Below are 23,180 nucleotides of genomic sequence, written 5' to 3'. Positions count from 1 at the left end.
TAGTTCTGGATTTATGAACAACTCGATGAATCTGCAAACACATCCTAATTAACCTATAATTTCAGGCAGTTGTTTAAATCATTTAAGAGTTATACTTTGTTTGCTTTAGGGCCATTAAGGCCCCTCTGCCCAAACCCAGAAGAGGAAATCAGCACTAGTACTGATATTTTCATTGATTGTAATTAGGGCTTTTCTTCCCCATATCTTAACATCTCTAAAATTGAGATCTTAAAATTGATGGTGTGGCTTTCACTGGTAGCATTTTTGCTTTCTAGTGGTACATAAAATAACAGTGCATCTTACAATCAATGGCATCTTGAATTTGATGAAATATAATATCCTCTTCCAAAGATATAACAGCATCAGAATGTAAACTATAGGCAGTAAAAGAATTCTTGATTATTTGTGCACTTTCCACTCCCAAGTTTGGAAACAATGTAGTTGCCTATATATACATTAAGTTTAGGCCTCTAACTTTTCTCCATTCAGAAGTGTTCCAAGTTAGCAAAAAGAAGGTGGTATTAACTCCCTGTTGGGTCCTGCCTACTGTGGGAAAAAATTCCCCCTGCACACAGTGGTATCTTTACCCTCAGTGAGGATGGAAGCAAGGTAGAATCACAAGATTTTAGAATACTGGCCCATTAGCGCTGATCTAGTGAGAAATTTCGTTCCTCAGCTAGACGCAACTAAATTCCTCACCCCAATGTTAATTCTCAATACAGGTGCAAGGCTCTCTCGTCACTGGCCAAGACATATTGCCGAATTAGTGAAACCTGTTGATCCCGTGCTGGTCACACTCTCCACGGGCAACACGTCAAGAGTGTTGATGATTCAGTCCTTGCCTTTATCTCACGAAGCAACCACCCAATAATGCACTCCCATTTCTACAGTAGCAGGTTTTTTTCCATAAATCCAGTTCAAAAGGCCTCTTTAATTTAGAGGACATATTTAATTCTCTAAGTAGGTTAAATTAAATAAGATAAACATCATCAGAAGTTAGATATGTCTTCCCAAAAAATTACCTTTTGCTACCTGATTTCGACAAGCACGAAGAGATTGAAAAAGGCTGAATCCATCAATAGTCACAATGGCAGCTGGATACAAGATACTCAACTCTTCATTCTATTAAAGAAATAAGAAAGAAGAAAACAATACATTTTCGTCATTGCCAAATAAGCGTATCTGTTTTTCTATTATACCTGAATGTCATGATTGATGAAAAATAAAAAATACTATGACTAAACAACCATCAACTACCCAACAGACAAACAACGCCAGGCAAAGGAACAGTAAAAATCAATGGAAAATTAATTTTAGAAGGCCTTTTGGTCAAGGACTTAAAATTCTTCTCAAATATGAGCTTTTGTACATGGTGAATAATGCTTTCAGGACAGAGGGTGAGATTAACAAAAAAAAAAGTACAAGTTTCATAAAAATAAAATATAGTTATTGTGCAGATATGAACAATACATAAAAGAAGAAAGAAGAAAAAAGAAAACTCACCTGAAATCCCAGATGTGGCTCAATACATATCCTCATATGTTTTTATATGACATTATATCAAACACAGTATTCTATGACATGTTTTTTATTACTCAATAATATGTCAATGATATTTTTCCATTCAATAAGTGAGCAAATCATTTTTTGTCGTGGCTATGCAGTATTGCATTATATGTACCAAAATCACCAGCTCTTATTGATGGACACTGAGTTTGGCCTCCTGCTCCCTCTTGCTCTCTACAAACAATGCTCCATACAGCTAGCACGAGCTTCGTGAGACACAGCAGATCAAACCACTCTCCTGATTAAAACTCTCCAATGGCTTCCTTCTGCATTTTGAATAAAACCTGAACTCTTTAACCATGCCTGCAAGATCTGGCACATACCTCTAATGTATCTCCCCTTGCTCCTTGAACAGGAAGGTCGTCATCACCTCAGTGCTTTGAATGTGTCTGGACCTCACCTCCCAGATCTTCACCTGCCTAATTCTTCTGATCATTCAGGTCTCAGCTCAAATGTAGCTCCTGAGCCTCTATCTCAAACAGTATCTCCCTTCTCTTGCCACACTGCTGTCTCATCAACATGATTACTTCCTTCCTAGCACCTATCAGAGACTGGAATCATCTTGGTATCTCCAGTTGTTTATTATTGGTTTCCCTCCACCATCCTGAACTGTAAACTCCATGAAAGCAGGAACCTTGTGTGTCTGGTTCACCAATAAATTCTCAGTGATTAGAAATGGGCTAGGCACATAATAGGCAGTAAGTAAATGTTTATCAATGAAACAGTATCTTTTCCTTATTATAAACATCACTGCAACGAACATTCTTCTGTATCTTTTCCCACTACTTTTGCGTAAATTCCCTCAAGTGGGTCTGCTGAGTCATAGAGTACTCACAATTTTCGTTTTCATTCATATTATTAAATTGCCCTCAAGAAAGTACCTATCAGTTTACACTTCCACCAACACATGTGAGTGCCTGTTTCGCCATACTGTCACCAATAGTTTTGCTAATCTTCATTTTTGCCAACCTGAAAGGCGGAAAATTATCCAAATGTAATTGCTTATAGTTTTTAGATTATTAGTAAGGTTCAAAATTTTACCATATGATTTTTGACCAGTTATATTTCTTCTTTTGAGAACTGCTTGCCCCTTTTTCCACTGGACTAATGGGCTGTTTCCATTTTTAAAAGAGATTTGTGGGCCACAAGGGGTAGGGATCCAGGGGGAAGGGAACTGGCCTGGGTGCTCACATGACGGGTTCAGAAGGCTAAGCTTGCATGATCCCCTGAGCATGACAGTGGGGAGAAAGCCTCCTCACTGACTTGGAGGAGCTGATCACCAGCAAGTCAATTATCTCCAAAACCAGACGGTCTTCCTGAAGAAGATAGTAATGCAAACACCAGTGGTCCAAAAGCTGCAGAAGTTGTGCTAGATGACAGAGATCTTGATGCAGAAGTCACAGAAGAAGGTTCTTTGACATTCCAGAAAGAGATCTCTTCTCTTTGGAATTGTCTCCTGCAACAACCCACTGTCATCCCTACTACACTCACTGCCCCCAAAATTGAATTAGAGGAAATCTGCTCCCATCGTCTTTAATAGATCTGGGAGTACACCAAAGAAGCAGCAAATAGATATTTTTGATACATAAATCAAGGTATCAGATCCAGAGGTGCTTACGTAGAATATAGAGTAACAACAAAGACTTCTCTCTCCACGCTCAAGAAGAATTATTTGTCAGCTAAAAGATTTTCTTGACTCACATAGCAAATAGCAAGCAAGTATTTAAATGTTAATTATATTTTTCCACTAGCTCTATAAAACTAAGAGTATTATAGACATTCTATATGTCTATATAGACATATAGATTGTCTATATAGACATTCTATATAGACAATCTATATAGACATATACATTATAGACATAACCAAGTTTAAAGTGCCTAAACAACCTTCACCATCCACAGAATTTGCAGAAAAATGGAAAACAGCTCTTGAGAAGTATCTTTGATGAACAGATTATCTTCTTAGATTTCCAACAGTTCCTTCTTTGTTTCCTGCAAGAGTTTCATTTTCTCCTGTTTTCTTATGATGAATATTACTAAGACTTAAGTCTTCAGTCTTCAGTTTTATCTTCCTATATCCTTTATTTGGAAGAATTTGTTCCTTATCTTGCCTTCAACGCCTTCAATCTAGTCTTTGTGCCTAGACAGTAGTTCTGTATCACTACAGGCATACCGGTATTGTCGTTTTATTTCCTACCATCGTCTCAAACTCAGCACGTCCAAACCAAATTTTATTTTTGATGTTTTAATAGTTTATAACATTGTGAAATTTTTGGTTGTACATTTTTGTTTGTCCATCACCATATACATGTCTCCCTTCATCCCTTGTGCCCACCCCCTACCCCCATTGGCCCTGGTAACCACAATACAGTTTTCTCTGTCCATGTGTTGGTTTATATTCCACATATGAGTGAGATCACATGGTGTTTGTCTTTCTCTTTCTGGCTTATTTAACTTAACATAATACTCTCCAGGTCCATCCATGTTGTTGCAAATGGGACGATTTTGTCTTTTTTTTTATGGCTGAGTAGTATTCCATTGTATATATTCACCACATCTTCTTGATCCAATCATCAGTCAAGGGACACTTGGGTTGCTTCCACTTCTTGGCTATAGTGAATAATGCTGCAATGAACATATGGGTGCATAAGCCTCTTTGGATTGTTGATTTCAGGTTCATTGGATAGATTCCCAGCAGTGGGATAGCTGGATCATAAGGTATTTCTATTTTTAATTCTTTGAGGAATCTCCATACCGTTTTCCACAGAGGCTGCACCAGTTTGCATTCCAACCAGGTATGTATGAGGGTTCCTGTTTCTCCACATCCTCTCCAACATTTGTTGTTTTTTGTCCTCATGATTATAGCCATTCTAATGGGCGTGAGGTGATATCTTAGTGTGATTTTGATTTGCATTTCCCTGCTGATTAGTGATGTTGAACATCTTTTCATGTGCCTATTGGTCATCTGTATATCTTCTTTGGAGAAGTGTCTGTTCATTTCCTCTGCCCATTTTTTGACTGGGTTGTTTTTTTTGTTGTTCAGTTGTGTGAGTTCTTTATATATTATGGAGATTAACCCCTTGTCAGATATATGTTTTGCAAATATTTTCTCCCAGCTGGTAGGTTGTCTGTTCATTTTGATTCTGGTTTCATTTGTCTTGTAGAAGCTCTTTAATCTGATAAAGTCCCACTTGCTTATTTTTTCTTTAGTTTCCCTAGTCTGAGGAGGCATGGCATCCAAAAAGATTCCTTTATGACCAATGTCATATAGTGCGTTGCCTATATTTTCTTCTATGAGTTTTATAGTTTCAGGTCTCACCTTCAGGTCTTTGATCCATTTTGAGTTAATTTTTGTGAATGGCGATAGCAGATGGTCCACTTTCATTCTTTTGCATGTGGCTGTCCAGTTTTCCCAACACCATTTATTGAAGAGACTTTCCTTTCTCCATTGTATGTTCTTAGCTCCTTTGTCGAAAATTAGGTGTCCGTATATGTGTGGTTTTATTTCTGGGCTTTCAATTCTGTTCCACTGATCTGTGTGTCTGTTTTTGTACCAATACCACGCTGTTTTGATTACTATTGCTTTGTAGTATGTTTTGATGTCAGGGATGGTGATGCCTCCAGCTTTGTTCTTTTTTCTTAGGATTGCTTTAGCTATTCAGGGTCTTTTGTTGCCTCATATGAATTTTAGTATTCTTTTTTCTATTTCCATGAAGAATGTCATTGGGATTCTCATTGGGATTGCACTGAATCTGTAGATTGCTTTAGGTAATATAGACATTTTAACCACGTTTACTCTTCCAATCCATGTGCATGGGATGTCTTTCCATTTCTTTATGTCATTATCGATTTCTTTCAATAATGTCTTGTAGTTTTCATTGTATAGGTCTTTCACCTCCTTGGTAACATTTATTCCCAGATATTTTATTCTTTTTGATGCAACTGTAAATGGTATTATCTTTTTGAGCTCTCTTTCTCTTACTTCGTTATTAGCATACAGAAATGCAACTTATTTTTGTAGACTGATTTTGTACCCTGCGACTTTGCTGTAGTTGTTGATTATTTCTAATAGTTTTCCAATGGATTCTTTAGGGTTTTCTATATATAAAATCATGTCGTCTGCAAATAGTGAGAGTTTCACTTCTTCGTTGCCTATTTGGATTCCTTTTATTCCTTTTTCTTGCCTAATTGCTCTGGCCAAAACCTCCAGTACTATGTTGAATAGGAGTGGTGAGAGTGGGCAGCCTTGTCTCGTTCCTGTTCTCAGAGGAATGGCTTTCAGCCTTTCCCCGTTGAGTATGATGTTGGCTGTGGGTTTGTCATAGATAGCCTTTATTATGTTGAGGTACTTTCCTTCTATATCCATTTTGTTAAGAGTTTTTATCATAAATGGATGTTGTATCTTGTCAAATGCCTTCTCTGCATCTATTGAGATGACCATGTGGCCAAACCAAATTTAATAACCTTTATTTACTGCCAAAGTAGTCCCCTCTTCCAACTTTGTCAATGGCACTCCTCAGGACGGATATCTTAGAGCCAACTCATTTTTCTCTTTAATATTCTACATCTCTATACAATAACCAAGTCCTGTCAATTGCTCCTTTAAAATGATTTTTGTACTGGTCCTTTCTCTCTTCCTTCTGCCATCACAGTCCTCATTTCCAAAACTCCACATCTATTACAGATAACTGAAAAAAACAGATAACTAACCTCTCTAGTTCCAGGCTCTCAGAACTCCAGTTCATCTTGAAGAGTCCTTCCATATCCCTTTGATTACATCACTTTCTTCTCATAAATCTTTAGTAGCTTCATTTCCTGATTCAATGCTGATTTTTACTTGGCTTTCAAATTTATGAAAAATTTGGCCACTCTGCCTACCCAACAGTTTCTCATAATTTTCTAACATTGGTTTCTTTGTTGTCTCATACATAGTCCTACATTTGAATCTTCCTGCATTTTTCTCCTGATTACCTAAAACACTTTCCCCTCTTTTCCCACTAACTAATTAAATTCTATACCCATTATTCAAAGCTTAGTTCAAATCTTACCTCCTCGATGACATTTTCTTTTATTGTCCTAGTCTTAATTGAGCTCCTCTTTCTCCAAATTTGTAGAGAATTTATTCTGTCCATATAAATTAGCAATTAATTAGGTATTGCTTTAAGCTACTGATTAACTCATTCATAGGTATTAACAGGTATTAGTCTAGTCTCTCTTACTAGATTGTTAAGTTTCTTCTATAGCTCCAGTCCATGTATCATACAATTTGAGTTGACCTAGGCACACAATACACGCATCTGTTTACTTGAAATCTTTTGGAAGCAGAGTAGTACAAAGGAGGATGGCATATTATATAGTTTTGACTCAGTACATCATGAACTAAACAAAAGCATATTAGTTTATTTGGTTCTACAATTATATTTTGACTATGAGACAATCAAAATCTCACACAGCATTTAGGAAGAAATGAAAACTGTGGCAAGCCTTTGGAGAGCCTTAGATACTAAACAGTATTATTTTCTGCCAAGATCTTCAATAAATATAAAATATTTTCCACTACAAACAAAAACTTAATAACCCCTTTTTTGAGAAACAGGTAAGTACAACGTAGTAGTGTTATTAATAAGGCCAGAATTTTTTTCTTTACTCTGTATAACTTTGACAGCTAAATCCAAATAAAAAAGATATAAAGTTATATAATACCACATTTTTGCCTTAAGTCACTACTAAATACTAAAAATAAGAAAGCTTTTTTGGCTTCTGACTAAAGTGTTTTATTTTATTAGAGAACAAGACATACAGTATTTCATTAAGTAAAAGCAACACTGGTATTTATTACTCAGCTATAAATAGGTTATATTTCTAGAATATGACAGCACAGCTAACTGTGCCACAAGACAAAGATATCTTTAAGTTTCCCCCCAACAAAGAGGGAAGAAGCTACTTCAAAGTAAAGCCACGTTACTCTGAACAAAATCTTTTACACTACCTGCTCAGTCACACCAGGATGTCGTGGGATTTCATAGGTCCTGCATTTAAGCTGCAGCACTGGGTCCTCATTCAAAAGTTGTGCAAGCAAGAGCACACCGCTCTAGGAGGAAGCACAGAGAAGAGTGCTGCTTGTTTTCTTACCTATATACCTGAATAGGTACAGCCAGGCAGAGAGCATCATTTCCCTGACAGTTTTCCATGGATACCAGGTGCTCTCTTTTCAGAAAAATACAGCTTCTCTTCTCCATAGCATCTACAAGAACTTTCCACCACCACCCCTCCCCCCACCCCAGCTTCCACCCCCATTAAATATCAACTACACATTCCCAAGCAGCAGCTAATGAGCCAAAAATGAGTACAATGGGGATGCACAAGTAGGTATTCTAGTCAGCTGGTGTTTTTTGTCTTGTTTTGTTTTTTGCTGAGGAAGATTTGCCCTGAACTAACGTCTGTTGTCAATCTTCCTCTTTTTTTTTTCACTCGAGGACGATTCACCCTGAGTTAATATCTGTGTCAATCTTCCTCTATTTTGTATGTGGGTTGCCATCACAGCACAGCTGCTGACGAATGGTGTAGGTCCACGCTCGGGAACTGAACCTGGGCTGCTGAAGTGGAGTGCGCCAAACGTAACCACTAAGCCATGGGGCCGGCCCCAGCTGGTGTTCTCTAATTGCTGAACACCCGGCTCACCTCTGTGTAGAAGCGCACGTAGCCTGAAGTAAAGCCCACCACAATGCAGGTCCAGTCAGGACGTCCAGTGGAACTCCTGTTACAAACAAAATTTATCATCTTAATAGCTCAAAAACCAAAGCAAAGAAAACAAATAACTCTCATTTATCCTTACCTCTTTTGGCTTGCTAGTGGGATACACAGAGCACTGGTTACACATTCCCTAAAAACAAAAACAAAATCATATGCTTATCTAATGGATTTATCAATTACTTCTATTTCTCTATAATTTAAATGGTAAAGGTCAATACGCGGAAAATGAGCTCTGTGGATCAGTTTTATTCAACGCAAAAGTAAAAATACAGTAAAACTCCACCGTAAGTAGGGTCAAAAACTCATTCACATAAATGGTAATGTCACATTCACTTAAGGTTAATAAAAACCAGTATTTTTCATTCTGTATTGTCATGAAAAGCAGGAAAGTAAAAGAAAGCAAAATTTGATTGTACACAACTGATTATATATAGAACTGAGAAAGTATCAAATGATCACCAGGCAGTCATTTCCTAATGTCCCCCTCTTCTCCGCATCAGCTAAAAACTTGGGGAGAGGGTGGGAGGAAGTGTCAACCACGTTACAGGCAAACTGCATTTCTGCAGAGTACACTATGCTAGGGACTTACCGTATTTCCACTGGTTGGCTTCTTCTTTTATATTTTGCAGAAATTGTCCCTGATAACCTATTTTAAGCACGTATTAGGTTGGATGTTTCCTAAAAGATTTTTTTTCTGACATATAGATTTGAAAAATTTGTCAGGAGCTCAGAGACCAAGCCTCAAAATTAATTTAACTCCTACTTACTGACTTTTATTTAACCTGTCAAGCCTTAGGACCATCACCAGCTTATCCAAGAAACCACAAATACTCTTGCCCCATCCATCGTACTATGTAATCATTAAACAAAATTAATCGTTTTGTTTGCTTGTTGTCTTTAAAGTAATTGAACCATTATGTTTGCTTTGCATTTCTGGCACAAATTTAATGTCTTCAAAATGCTTAGATTAAATGATGTAAGGAGAAATATTATCATTTATTTTGATAATAGTAGAAAATATTTCATTGAATATCTGCAATGGGTCAGGTATGCACTATGGGCTTCCACTTGGTTGTCTTTTATTTGAATTTAAAGTCTGAAGAATCTTATTATTCTGATCAGATGGCTTTCAGTCATAAAAATTTAACTGAGAACAGTTTTTGGCTCCAGGTTCCAGGCTAGGAGCTCCATCATGTAACCACGCTAGAGATCTGGTTTTAAAACTCTTACTGGATCAGTAGGAAACCTGAACACACCAACTTGCATTTCTGAAGTATTTATGAGTTTTAAGAATGAATGTAGCACTGTCTCCTTCAAGTACAAGCCCGATGCTAGCAAAGCAGAGAAGATAATGACTGCCCTTGACTTTTTGGCTGAATACAATTAGTAATGGAGAACAGAGGAAAAGACAAAATGTAGAAAGGATATTATGGGATTCTCTCTGAACTCTTCTTTACATCCTCTCCAAACAGGAGTTTTTTTAAAAAAGTAATCACATGATGAGTAAAATTAAAATTTGCTGACTGAATCATGCTCTAAAATTGGGATGAATATACATTTACTAAACATTCCAAATAATGAAGCTTCTTAATAAAGTCACTTACAAGTCAAACAATTTCACATGTACATTTAATGCACAGAGAGACAAAAAATTAACTGGTACTTACCCTTCTTCAACATTTAAAAAACCACTCCAGCCAACAGCAAATTGCATTTCTTCCTTTCCTTTATCACTGTATTTCCATTTTGCTGGAAAAATTAAGTTATTATATAAAATAACTTTATAGCATACTAAAACAGTAATTTATAAATTCACTCTTTCCCTTTAGAATGATGAGTACAGTGTTTAATTGTTCTGTATTGATTTGAGTCTTTTTAGAAGCAAATATCAGATAATGTTTAAAAATTTTTATAAGATTTTAATGAAACTCTAAGCCTAGTCTCCTAGGCTTCAGTGTCTCTTTCCTCCAATTAAATCCATATAACGTTGTCATGGTTCTTGCAGAATAAAGTTATTAATTCATATGTACCACCCACCTATTTTATTTACAAAACTGCTTTTATCTTCAGATGGCAAAGAAAATTTATCTATTAGATTTGTGCTACTGGAGGGTAAATCTGCTTTGTAAGACCATCCCACAGCCATTTTATAAATGGTCTTATTTTCACCAGTGAGGTTTTTCATATCCTATGTATGCTCAAACCGTAATTTTAATCAATAAAAATTATGAGTTGAAAACTTATGCCCCAAATAGGAAACTACAGGACTGTTAGTTTTCAAATTATAATTGAAAATCACCTCACTCACATTATCACATACTAAGAAGGGGTCAGCAGCCTTTTTAGCTCTGAGCGCCCCTTGTAAGAACTGGACAATGCCCAGTATTGCCTCTGCAGTGCCATAAAGAGATAGCTAAAGTATCTGCAGACAGGAAAGAAAAAGAGAGAGGAAACAAATAGAACAGAAAGGGAAAAGAAAAAAAAAGGAGAGAGAGAGAGTAATTAAAAAAATAGGAAAGGAAATAAAAAGTGCTACATAATATATAAATTATAGAATGCCACCATTTAATGCATACAACAGAAATAACATTTTTTCTTCCTACCTAATCCATTTTCTGTCCTATTTTATGCATTAAAATAAAGGCCACCAAAAAGAGAGTACTTACGCACTAGAAATACAGCTTTTTGCTCCCGAGCTATAACCATCAGATCATTAGTTGGAGATAAGGATAAAACACAATCTTGAAGCCAGGAGGTTTTCTGTGTCTTCCAAGTATTTCCTTCTTCTTCCTATGGATAAAACTACAATTATTGTATATGCAAAAATATCAAGAGTATTTCAACTCAGCTGGTCCACCTTGAGGGGCAACAGAGAAGAAAAAAGGAAAAAGAAGTCTTCCCAATTCTTTTATAAAGTCTCAATAATATCCCTTATCAAAACACGTCAAAGACGACCAACAAACGAAATATCCACTACAAACAAACCTCAGTGTTGACTATTAATGCAAAAATTTTAAATATAAACTCGTAAGACATTAAAAGAATGTCACATAGAGATCACTCCACAAATGACTCAGGAAGTTCAGTATATAATCCTATTCCAGAGAGACAGCTAAGGTATCTGCCCCTAGATAGCAAGGAAAAAGTTACCCAAAGCTTATGGTTGTAGGATCTGTAAAAGCATTTGATAAACTTGACACTTGTTTCTTTTTTATTTGACTTGAAAGGTGCTTTCATTTTTCAATTGAAAATTTATTTATTACATAGGTAAAGCCCCATGATTAAAAATTCAACAGATCTAAAAAGGTCTTTTTTGAAAAGTCTCTCTGATACTTCTGTATTCTAGCCACCCAGGTGCTCAGTTTAGAGACAACCAATGTCATGAGTTCTTGTGTGTATTTCCAGAGAAACACTTTATGCACGTACAAGCAAATACATTTACTACCCTTTCCCCCCTCTTTCTTACACAAATGGTAGCATATTCTGTACACACTTACATATTTTTTTCTCTTAACATATACCTTAGACGTTAATTCCATGTGAAGTTTATTTTCGAATGGCTACATAGTATTCCATTGTATGGATGCACTATAATTTATTTAACCAGCCCCTTATTGATGGACATATGTGTTTTTTAACTCTTTTGCTGTTATAAACTAAGCTACAATGAATAACTTTATACCTTCAGCAGTTTGTATGGGAGTGTATCAGTAGGATAAATTCCTACAAGTGAAATTGCTGGGTCAAAGGGAATGTGTAGTAGTAAATTTGCTAGATATTCCCAAATTGTGCTCCACAGAAGTTGTGTTAATTTATAATCCAACCAGCAATTTTTTGAAAGTCCTTGCTTCCTCACAGACTTTTCAAAAGATGCTTTAACTCTGGATCTTTGTCAACCTAGCAGATGAAAAGTGGTATCTCAGTATACTGCATTGCTCTTGTGAATGAGAATAGCGTTTTCTCATATGTTTCCAAGTCTTCTCTATGAACAGTTATTTCCTTTCCTTTGCATATTTCCCGTTGGGTCACTGCTCTTTTTCTAATTGATTTGTATATACTCTTTACATATAAGGAAAACTTCTTTGAACATTAAGAATTGCAAATAGTTTTTCCAGTCCATGTGGTAGCCTAATTTTTTCCATGAAGAAAATTTTTAATGGTATGTAGCTATTTAATGTTATGTAGTTTATTATCTGTTCTCTTACGGCTTCTCAGTTTTAGGTCACGCAGACTCCTACCTTACTCAACCCTACCTGGTGGCTTTTAGACTGAATTAATCAAGAGGAGAGGGGTAGAGAGGGGAAAGAGATGCAGGCTGTTTTCATTTTTTTAAAAAATTTACACATTTATACTTTTTTTAAAACTTTCAATAAGCATGCATTAGTACCATAATAAAATTTAAAAGATTTTAAAAACAGAAAATCATCCTACTCAGAAATATTATGGTCGCATTTCTAGGGAAGATAAATTATTTCTCCCTGGGATACCATCAAAGAAATGTTTAAAACGAATAAAATACAGGGTTACAGGACATCTTTAGGAAAATCCCTAAGTAGGCCCGGAACCTCTGGGACAGTCATGCAATTATTTTTCCTTCTCAATGGAACATTAGAAGGAATCCAAATAGATTTGGAACGCTTTTCATACAAGGTAAGCTAAGGAGGCTGTACCCTCTCCTGAAAGATAGGGAGAAGAGAAATATTGAAAAAATCTCTTGTTTTATTAAAGCTCCATTTTTAAGGAGTTTTTCTATCTATCTTGCTGTTTTTAATTGGGTATTTTTTTACAGATAAATTAGGGAGAAAATTATCCCCTAAAGGTAAAAGTTATAAGATAAAAGTTAGTTGGAATTAATTTCTCCCTGAACTCACAATTTCTGCCATAGAACAGTCTCTGTTTAGCCAGCTCTCACTCAAGACTTCTCATAGTGGTTGGGCCATCAGCTGAGGCAACACCACCCCACGATTCCCTCTCCAGTAACTGAGACCCCAATTACACCAACTCTGAGGCTGGGGACTTGTCAAGTGATTAGTCCTCCTACTTCAGGTAGGAGGCAGAAGCAGGGTAAGTTATATGGGGATATTATTCAGGTATTGTGTTTGATAAGAAATTAGGGGTGTCTAAAACTCTTTGACTGGTCTCTGACTCTTACCCTAAGATTTCCATCTCGTTGCAATAAAAAAGAATCAAAACAATGCTCCACAAAAGGGAATACAGCCCTAATTTTGTCAAGTTCTAAAAAATAAATAACTTAAAAAAATAATTAAATATCAATACAAATGAGTTTCTTCCTTTTATCACATTGCCAAAATTATGTTCAAACAGTAAATCCTAAAAATGTTCTAAAAGTAACTTTTCAATAAAGAACATTACTTCTAGGTTTCTGTCCTATGTTTTCAAAATAATGCCACTAACAAGGATTAGATCTGTGCGTTTATGTTTGCTGAAAAGATAAAGAGTGAAAGAAATTCAAAGATGGAAGGCATTTAAAGACCAACTGGTCCAAAACTTCACTTTATAATAAAGAAAACAGAGTCTCAAGAAGGTTAAGGGACATGCTCCTCCCTCCACAGAATCAGTGTGAGAGACCAAACTAGAACCTAGGCCTCCTGACTTTTAATTCAGGGGATCTTTCCATTCTATCCCCCTGCTCGTCTCGGCAGGTAGCTGGAATAGCTCTTGGAGAAGCCTGCCTTCACTTGGGATTTGACTCTAGTCTCATAGTCAATGAAAGGGCTTTTCTCAAAAAGAACTACCTTATTACATATCACTTTATACCAGGCTAATCTTTCTGTAGTTCTTTAAACTGGTTTAGAGCTGTAAGAAATGACCTAAACATGTGAGCCAACTCTTGAGGCATTTCTTTAAGCACTCTTGTAGCAATACTTTTCCTCTGCTTATCTGTCTTTCCATCTTAAGTTCCAGTTCCTATGGCAGCTCCATCCCACCCTGACTTTTACCTTCTATCAAACTCACTGCAAATAAAAGTCTTACTATTCTGTTACCTATTTATTCTGTGACTACATTCCTCCCACCTTAGACTGGAAGCCTTCTAACTGGCAAAGCCTATGCTTTATATTCTCCTCAACTCCACATGCAGCACAGCCCGCTAACAGCACATATGAGTGAAAAACAGCATTCCCATTTCTCCTTACTTGTATTCACAAGATACTTGAATAACCTATTATTTATTCTTGCAAATGGAACTGTATGAAAATGAACAACTGAATCAAAGCTACTATCCTTAAGTAACAGTATCCTTAGTAGTGTTTTCCCTTAAGTAGTATTAAGATTTAACAATTCAAGATTCTGGCTGACTTATCCATAGTAGGTACAAGTTAGAGAGATCTAAGAAGAGACAGGACACTACCCTCTTGGTTAGGTCTAGAACTCAGGGTAAATTATGATCAAGCTCTGTCTGCCACCAAATGGACTACAAGCAATGAGAGAAGCAAACATGAATTTTGCCCCATAAGACCTAACTAAAATCCCTCGGTACATCAGGATGGTGCATCAACTATGAACATACTATATACAAAGGCAAACAAAGAACAAAAGGATGGAAGGGTACCTGCCCTGGATTGCTCTATGACGTCTGCTTGTTTGTACCCAAGCAATCTGATGTGTAGAAATGGGGCCACAGTAACTCGAAATCTCTCCTCATGATAAAGAAATCCTCTGGCACCATCCTAAGCAGAGGACAGCGGGCCTATCAACAAATGTCTGACTCAGAGTGTTTGGGTTTGGTCATCTGGCTTAAGAGGAACGAAGAAGGGATGACACTGGTGATTCAGATGATGTCACAGCAACATCTGCCCGACACTTAATGTGGGCCAGACACTCTGTTAAGTGCTTTACACATAAATCTGACTTAATTCTCACAGCGACTCTATAAAGAAAGCTCTGTTACCACCCCCATTTGGAGATGGAGCAACAGAACTTATCAAGATAACGCCTCCAGCTAACACAGATGGAGCAGAGATCTGAACTCATGTACTGGAGTTCAACTGTACCACCAACCCTCTGTGCTGCTTCCCACAACATGCTGCATAGGAGCTGGCCCCTATAAGCAAATCGGCCCCAGCACCTTTAAATCTTATCTGCTCTGCTACTCTCCCTGCTGTGTGACTTCAAGTGACCAGGTATTGTGCCTGGTGCTGTGGATCCAGAATTAAGGGGGTGGCAAGAAGCTCTACTCTACTTCTAGGTTAAAAGATTAGTGCCCCTCATTGATTAAAAAAAATAAAGAAGAAGTGACATGGAGCGAGGGAGGTCTAACCTAGTCCAATTCAGCCACATGGCTGACGGAAGTAACCTTGTTTGCAAAGGGTGATTATGTATTTAACATTATTGTTTAACTAGTCTCTTTTTAAAGAGAGCCATGAAATAGACCCCTCCCTTTAAGCACAAGCACTGAATAACTGATAGACATACACAGAGTATTTATCAAATTAAAGAGGTCATGAATAGTATAAAGAATGCTAAGAAACATAAGAGCAAGCTCTGTCTTGAAAGTACTAAAGCCTTACTGGGTGGTTTGATGGTTTAGCTCGGGGTTTCTCAGCCTCAATGCTACTGACATTTTGGGCTAAGAGATTATCGTGGGGGCTGTTCTGTACATTGTAGGATGCTCACCAGCATCCCTGGCCTCTACCCACCGCACTCTCCCAGTTGTGACAACCACAAATGTCTCTAGATATTGCCAAATGTCCCCTGTACAACAAAATGCCCCAGTTGAGAACCACTGATTTAGCTAAATAAGAAACATATTGTAAAATGTTTTTTAAATCAACAAATTAACTCATTAAGAAACTGTAGCAGTAGACAGAAGACAGCATGATCAAAGACCCTAGAACTGTTAGTCTCCCCATCACACATATGTCATCATCTCTCTCAGCCAGCTGACAGATTATATAATCTTATAGAGAAATGGAAGGAGCCACGGAGATCATTTGATTCAAACTCTTCACCGTCCAGAAAAGGAAACCAAAGCCTGAGAAAGAATAAGTGGATTGTCACTAATCACACGAAAGCCATAGGTAATAAATTTAAATATACACTCATACTTAAAGTAATATACACTCATATTGGACACTTTCCTTAGCAACTCTGGCTCCTCACCTCTAAAATCAGAGGACTGGCCCAATAATACAAATAAGAGGAAGAATCAGGAAATGGCCTGTGGGTCAGAATCCCTGAGGAGGACTGGATCCTCGATGGGCTCCCATCTTTCTCTCTCCCTGCCTTAGTCTACGCTGCGCAACACTGCCTCGGAAATGCTCCAGAAGGGCTGCACACTTCTGTGTGCCAGCACTGTGTTAGGAGAGAAAGACAGGAGAATAAAAGAGTCCCTTTGCTGCAGGCTCTTCCATCCTCCGGGGAAGACAAATGGATAAATACACAGTAGTCAGTCATGGCAGCACATGGGAGGGTCACCAGACCACACTGGGCTTGGGAGACGGGATGTCAGAAAAAAATCTTCCTTCAAAGCTAAGTCCTACAGGTAGAGTCAAAAGTAGCCAGCAAGAAAAGGGGTAGGGGGCCGCAGGAGAGAGGAAGAGGAGGTGGACATTCTCAGCAGAGGAAATACTCCCAGACCAGTCCCCTGTGTCCTATTTCTCTAGGAAACCTTTAATTCAACATATTCGAAGGCCGAGAGGCAAGAGAGTCCAAGCGAGGAGCTGCTGTCAAAGTGATGTCCAACAGCGGAAAGGAAAAAGACAACCCTGCAGGGCAGGCAGGTGACAAAGAACTTGAACAGACTGTGCTGAGGAGCTTACACTCCATCTCGAAGGATCTGGGAGTCACCGAAGGATTTTCTTGAGCAGTGAAGCTACCTGGTCAGATCTGCTCTCTCTCAAGTGTCCACATTTCTAAATTTTTTAAAAAACTTCAAGTAGCAATAAAAATGATTTTACATCCCAACAGATTTCAGTAACTTCCTCCCTCCCTCCCTGTCCTAACCACCACCCCCGCCCTCCACAAAACAGAGGCAAAAGTTGCCCGAAATAATACCTACCCTTTACAAACTGGGATGACTCCAAATTTTTTTAATTCTATTTCATTATTTTAAATTTTTAAAATTATTTTAAAAGTGCTGATCAAGATGCAGTAAAGTGATTTCACCACAAGTCACGACACGCAGTTTGAAATACACTGCCCTAAGCTGAGGTTTCTCAACCTCAACACTTGTGACATTTTGGGCTAGGTAATTCTTCACTGTAGGGGGCTGTCCTGTGCACTGCAGGATGTTTAACAGCTTCCCTGGCCTCTACCCATTAGATGCCAGTAGTACCCCAGGTGTGACAACCAAAACGGTCTCCAGACTTTGCCAAACATCCCCTGGGGGCCAAACTGACCCAGGCTGAGAACCACTGCTCTTAGACTGGGGTCAGGGTTCAGCTCAACACACGAGGGTAGGGAGCAGGGGAGGACACACAGTAGTAACACAAACCAAGAATAAGGAGTGTGGGTTCCTGTGTCAGATTTTTCAGGCGAGCCTTAAATCCAAGCACAAGTAACTGGATGAAAGTGTTGGTATAGCAGAGACAAGGAAATTCCCTCTCCAGGCTGGATCACAATGAACTAGTATCAAGTTTTACAACAAAGCTTGATTTCCAATTCCCATCAAGAAAACTCAGCCAGGAAAGAGAGCCTAATAAAAACGCCCAACGAAGTCAAACAGAGTATCAGCACATATTTGGTGGCTGACAAGATGCAAGGTCATTTTGTTTGGGACCATAAGGGCATTTGTCTACCAATTAGGTTTTCTGAAACCTCTCTTACAATAATGGGGCCCACAATCACTAATACTGCTCCCTTGAAGCTACTGATCCTAAAATAACACCATCATTTGACAAGGTAGTTAATTTCCCAAGCGAGGGATAAAATTCAAAAAAAGCAAAAACAGCACCACCAGGGACCACCTTGACTTTCCCCAAAAACCAGCACCTACCTCATTACTGAAGTTAACATTAAATGCATCCATTAGCCATAACACATAACCTCTGTTTGGGGGAGCGGGGAGGGAGAAAATGTATAATTTTATTTTAGTGTGGCCTAAACTTCAAGGATTTTTCTTTGAATTGAGACCAGTAAAAATTTTTCTTAATCCACATAAATATGGAAGCCACCAATGTGGATTATAAGAAGGAATTCTTTCTAAACAACTAGGGTTATAACATATATTTTTAAAAATTTTCTTTATTTTGATTTTAAGCCCACAAATTTGTTAAGTGATTATTCTCTCACAACGTAGCAGATGGTAAAATTGCAGTAATTTAACCAGCCTTTCAATTATAGCTGGCCACTATAGAGGCTGGTAAATTACCACTCTGCAAACATAGTGGCAAATTCTTTTTGGTGTATCAGCTACTGTGGTTACTAAATAGCCATTGAAGTAGCAAGAACAGTTTTTCAAAGCTTTCAACTTTAGTATAATAAGTCTATCATTTGCAATTTATATTGTCAGTATCATTGTGCTAACTTTCATAGACATTTACACATTATAGTGGTGCTAGTAAAATCCAGTATAATTAAGGGGCTGTCGGCACATTCACTGTAATTCTCAGTAGTTTTCCACCTAAATCATAGAAATAAAATAGTCATCTACACTTTTTAAACCAAGAGACCTAAGTGCTTCAGCAATTTTGAAACAAAAACAATTCTATATAAATAGGTTTTTCTAGTCTGCTATTAACCTACGTAATGCCCAATGTTTCTCAAACATTTTTTTCTAGATAGCAGGACTTCTTATTCCCAAACAAAATTTGACACAAAACTTCAATATATGAAATAGGTAAAAGCAGAGACGAGGAGCTACATAGCACCTCTGCAGAGCCCTGGAGCTCTATCTCACACAGCATGAAAAGTATTGGTCTAGGCCATTTTCCAGATCAGACATTAACATTCTCAAATGAAAGATCTTAAGGTCTTTTTAAAATTAAAATGAGGCAAGGCAAGAACTCTTTCTAAATTTGATTACAGATAACCCAAAGAAAAAAAATTTACAAATACAACTTGTCAGTGACAAAAACCTACAACTTCAGGAGCTGGCCTGGTGGCAAAGTGGTTAAGTTTGTGAGCTCCACTTCAGCGGCCCAGGATTCGCGCGTTTGGATCCCAGGTGCAGACCTATACACCGCTTATCAAGCCATGCTGTAGTGACGTCCCACATACAAAAACAGAGGAGAATGGGCACAGATGTTAGCTCAGGGCCAATGTTCCTCACCAAAAAACAAACAAAAACCTCTACAACTTCAATCTCAATTTTTAAAATTATTTTTCTTCTTAACCTTAGGAAGTTAATTATAATTCAGTAACTCTTACAGTTTTACTTGAACTATCAATTCAAGCATGAGTAATTCTGTTATTATTTTTAAATTGTAAATATAATATCCCATTTTTATAGAATTTTCTGAGAGCCCATTCACCCAACCACTCAATTGTATATAGCCATAGCAAAATGCCTACATTTACAATCCTTTCAAGTTAATAATGATGATTATTCTTAGATGTTAGGAAGTTGATTATTTTACTATGTATTTTTCTATAATACCTGAATTTTCTGTAATAAACATGTCAGTTTTACAAAACAAATTCATCATTACTCGTAAAAAATTCATTTCACAAATAATTGCAATGAAACTCCAAACCTAAAAAGCATACTTCTCTATTTTCTGAAAAATTAATACTAAATACTAAATCTATGTGCTCTCCTAGGTGCCATGGGATATAAGAAAGTACCAAAGATTTCCTGCTCAAAACTTTATTATCTAGTTGGACAAACAAGGCTAATAAATAAGAAATAATTAGCACTTACGATAAATCAGAATAGATCTAATAGTTAAACTAAATGCTATGGACCTTAAATTGCTATTAGTGTTTATAAAAAAATAAATAATAGTAAACATTTTCCAAAATAGATTTATAAGGGAAAAACATGAAAAGATGATCAACCTCATTCATAAATTTAAAAATACAAATTAAAAGACTGAAAAGGCATGTCACACTGATCTGATTTAACAGATCTGATTAAAGTGTAATAACATATTAGGGGGCAACAATTTAAAAAAATACCTGAGAAAAGCAGGTCTCTGTAAAAACACACACTCATCTTTCATAGTCTTTTGTTTCCCAATATGGGTAAAAATATGGGTACAGAGAAATATTTCATTTCTACAAAGTAAACAATCGCACACAGTCAATGATACAAAGCACTTGGGCCAGAGCTGGTTTTATTTCTGTCACAGAGTAGAGAAAGGCACTCTCATATACTGCTGTTTGGTCACAACTTTTTTTGTGTGTGTGTGGGGAAGACTGGCCCTGGCTGACATCCGCGTCCATCTTCCTCCATTTTACATGGGACGCCGCCACAGCACGGCTTGACAAGCGGTGCGTCGGTGCGCGCCCGGGATCCGAACCTGCGAACCCTGGGCCACCGCAGTGGAGCGTGTGCACTTAACCGCTTGCGCCACCGGGCCGGCCCATATACTGTTGTTTGGACTACAAACTGGGCCAGCCCTCTGGAAGTACCATTCAGCAATTTCTATTGAAATTTAAAATATGTATACCCTCTCTTCTTAGCAATTCCACTTTTAGGAATTTACTCTAAAGGAAATATAAGAACGGCTACCATTTATTGAGCCCTCATTATACTGCAGGTACTATTCTAAGCACATCTCACTTAATCCTCTTGACGAGCCACTGAGTTTGATGTTATTAGCCCCACTTTAGGAGTGAGGTAACTGAACTCAGAGAAGTTAAGTAGCTTGCCCACAGCTTCCTAGTCACTAAGTGGCAGAGCCGGGAAAGAAATTCAGGCAGTCTGACTCTCAATCATGACACCACATGCTCATGAGTAACCAAAGATGCATCGTAGATGCAAAGATGATTATAGCACTGCTTGTGATAGAAAAAAAAAAAAAAGGAAAAAGAACAAACAAAAACTGAATATCCCTCAACAGGGGGTGGTTAAATAAATCACAGTATATCTATACAATGATATATTTAGTATTCCTTAAAAGAACTAGATGATTTATATGTATATGCAGATATGGAAAAACCTCCAAATTACATTAAATGGAAAAAGCAAGAGGTAGAACAGTAGGTAAAAATGAAGTCTAAATGGATTTTCAGATAAAGAGAGAAATTAAACACATGAACTTGACTCTCACTCTCCCCAGCACTCTCAATCCCACTAAAAACAGCAGTAAAAGAATTTGTTTAAAGGCAAAAACCAGTACGGGCAAAAAGAACAAGAAGAGAAAAAGCACAGAATTTTGAGAGCTGGAAAGCAGATGGACAGGTGGTAACTGATTTTACAGTCCTAGAAAACTAACTCCTAAACTGACGGAGAGGAAGGCTGAGAGGCAACCCCAGCTGCACTGCAACACTGCCAACAGGCTTAGGAATTGGTGCAGGTCCCTCTGGAAGGGAGGGCAAAGATGTGGCTGAAACCAGGAAACTTGTTTGAAAGTGTCTCTAAAAGCAGCGGCCAGGTCTCCAGAGTCCATCCCCCACTCCACCCTGTCAGATCACGGTCCCTCCCTCCCGGGCAGAAGACCAGAGGCCCATCACCAAGTCAAAACTAACTAACAGAAGCTATGCCACCCTGCAGGAATGCCGGAGGAGTACAGATCTGAACTAAAATTAACAACTATAAACAAGAGCAAGGAAAAGTGGTGGCTGACTACATTGAGAGACTAAAAATAGGTCTCTCCTAAACATTTAGGCATAAATAATGCCACCAAGACTGAGCCTGGACAACTTGTCAGTCAGTGGCCAACAACCCAGGAATCTACTTCACCAGAATTTACTAAAACCAAGTTAAAGACCATAAAGATCAAAAGTTTTGAAGCCCCCAAAACAGACTAAGAAGTGTTAGAGAACAAAAAGAGGGAAGGGCAGAAAGACTGGGGGAGTTACAATGAGCTTTCTGAACTTCAGCACAATCAATATTTGGGCTGGATAACTGTTTGTTTTGGAGGGCTGTTCCGTGCATTGTAAGATGCTTAGCAGCATCCCTAGCCTCTTCCTTCAAGTTGTGACAACCAAAAATGTCTCCAGACATTGCCAAATGTCCCCTGAGGGGACAGAATTGCTCCTGGTGGAGAATCACTAGACTAGACCCTGCTTGTATTAATGCTGAGAGGAAGGCATGGGCAAAATGAGTGTTTCTAACAGTCACAGGTCGGAAGTCCCAGTGAGAGCCCACCTTAGGAAGGAGGACCTCTGCAGCCACTACTCCCTCACCCGAGGAGAACCTAGGGCATCTCCTTAGCATAACTTCAGTGCTCTCCTTCTGCCTCTGGCCAATCTGGTGCGTATGTCCCTTGTGTGGTAGATGACACCAGTCTAATGACACTAACATAAGGCAAAGTATTTTCCAGAATTATCCCAGATTATCCACACTCTAAGAATCTCTAATCAGGTCATGCTACATCCTATTTCTCAGCCTGTAAACAAACATTTCTCTGGGGCCTCTATCTGACCAGCACGCTTTCAGTTCCTGTTAATCTGCTAAACTGTAATTGCCTCTGTAAACTGTTTAGACCAATTTCTGTAAAACAGATGGAGAATATTCCAAAGTGTCTTTTGAATGGAAATTTTCCATGCTGTCTACCTTAACTGAGGACTTCAACCCAGAACCTTCTGTGCTTTCTGTTGCAGAAACCACTGCCAAGCAAATCCCTGATTCTATACTTCCTACCTTTGGTCTTAATATACCAAAGAAGGAAAGCTCATTAAAGCTGCCTTTCCAGTTAAAATTAAATTAAACCTTGTCAAGCTTCTTCTCAAACTGCCTTGATTCCCATTATAGCATGAGGCAGAGCAAAACATCCCCTCTAATCACTTCTT

General features: G+C 38.0%; 1 protein-coding gene across 2 annotated transcripts in view; it reads right to left on the bottom strand.

The window, feature by feature from the left end:
• The window catches only part of RAB3GAP2 (RAB3 GTPase activating non-catalytic protein subunit 2), a 102,268-nt gene that overhangs the window by 54,343 nt on the left and 24,745 nt on the right, over positions 1–23,180 (bottom strand). For both annotated transcript variants that reach the window (XM_058533683.1, XM_058533684.1), the window contains exons 3-8: positions 10,988–11,111; positions 9,989–10,070; positions 8,404–8,451; positions 8,250–8,325; positions 7,558–7,659; positions 1,023–1,122 (exon numbers count right to left, since the gene is read on the bottom strand). In XM_058533683.1, coding sequence (XP_058389666.1) covers positions 1,023–1,122; positions 7,558–7,659; positions 8,250–8,325; positions 8,404–8,451; positions 9,989–10,070; positions 10,988–11,111 — 532 coding nt within the window. The remainder of the gene's footprint in view (positions 1–1,022; positions 1,123–7,557; positions 7,660–8,249; positions 8,326–8,403; positions 8,452–9,988; positions 10,071–10,987; positions 11,112–23,180) is intronic.

This window comes from Diceros bicornis, chromosome 38, assembly GCF_020826845.1.
Source record: "Diceros bicornis minor isolate mBicDic1 chromosome 38, mDicBic1.mat.cur, whole genome shotgun sequence".
NCBI lineage: Eukaryota > Metazoa > Chordata > Mammalia > Perissodactyla > Rhinocerotidae > Diceros > Diceros bicornis.
The sequence above is the reverse complement of the archived record's forward strand: the minus strand, read 5'-3'. Positions and strand labels throughout refer to the sequence as shown.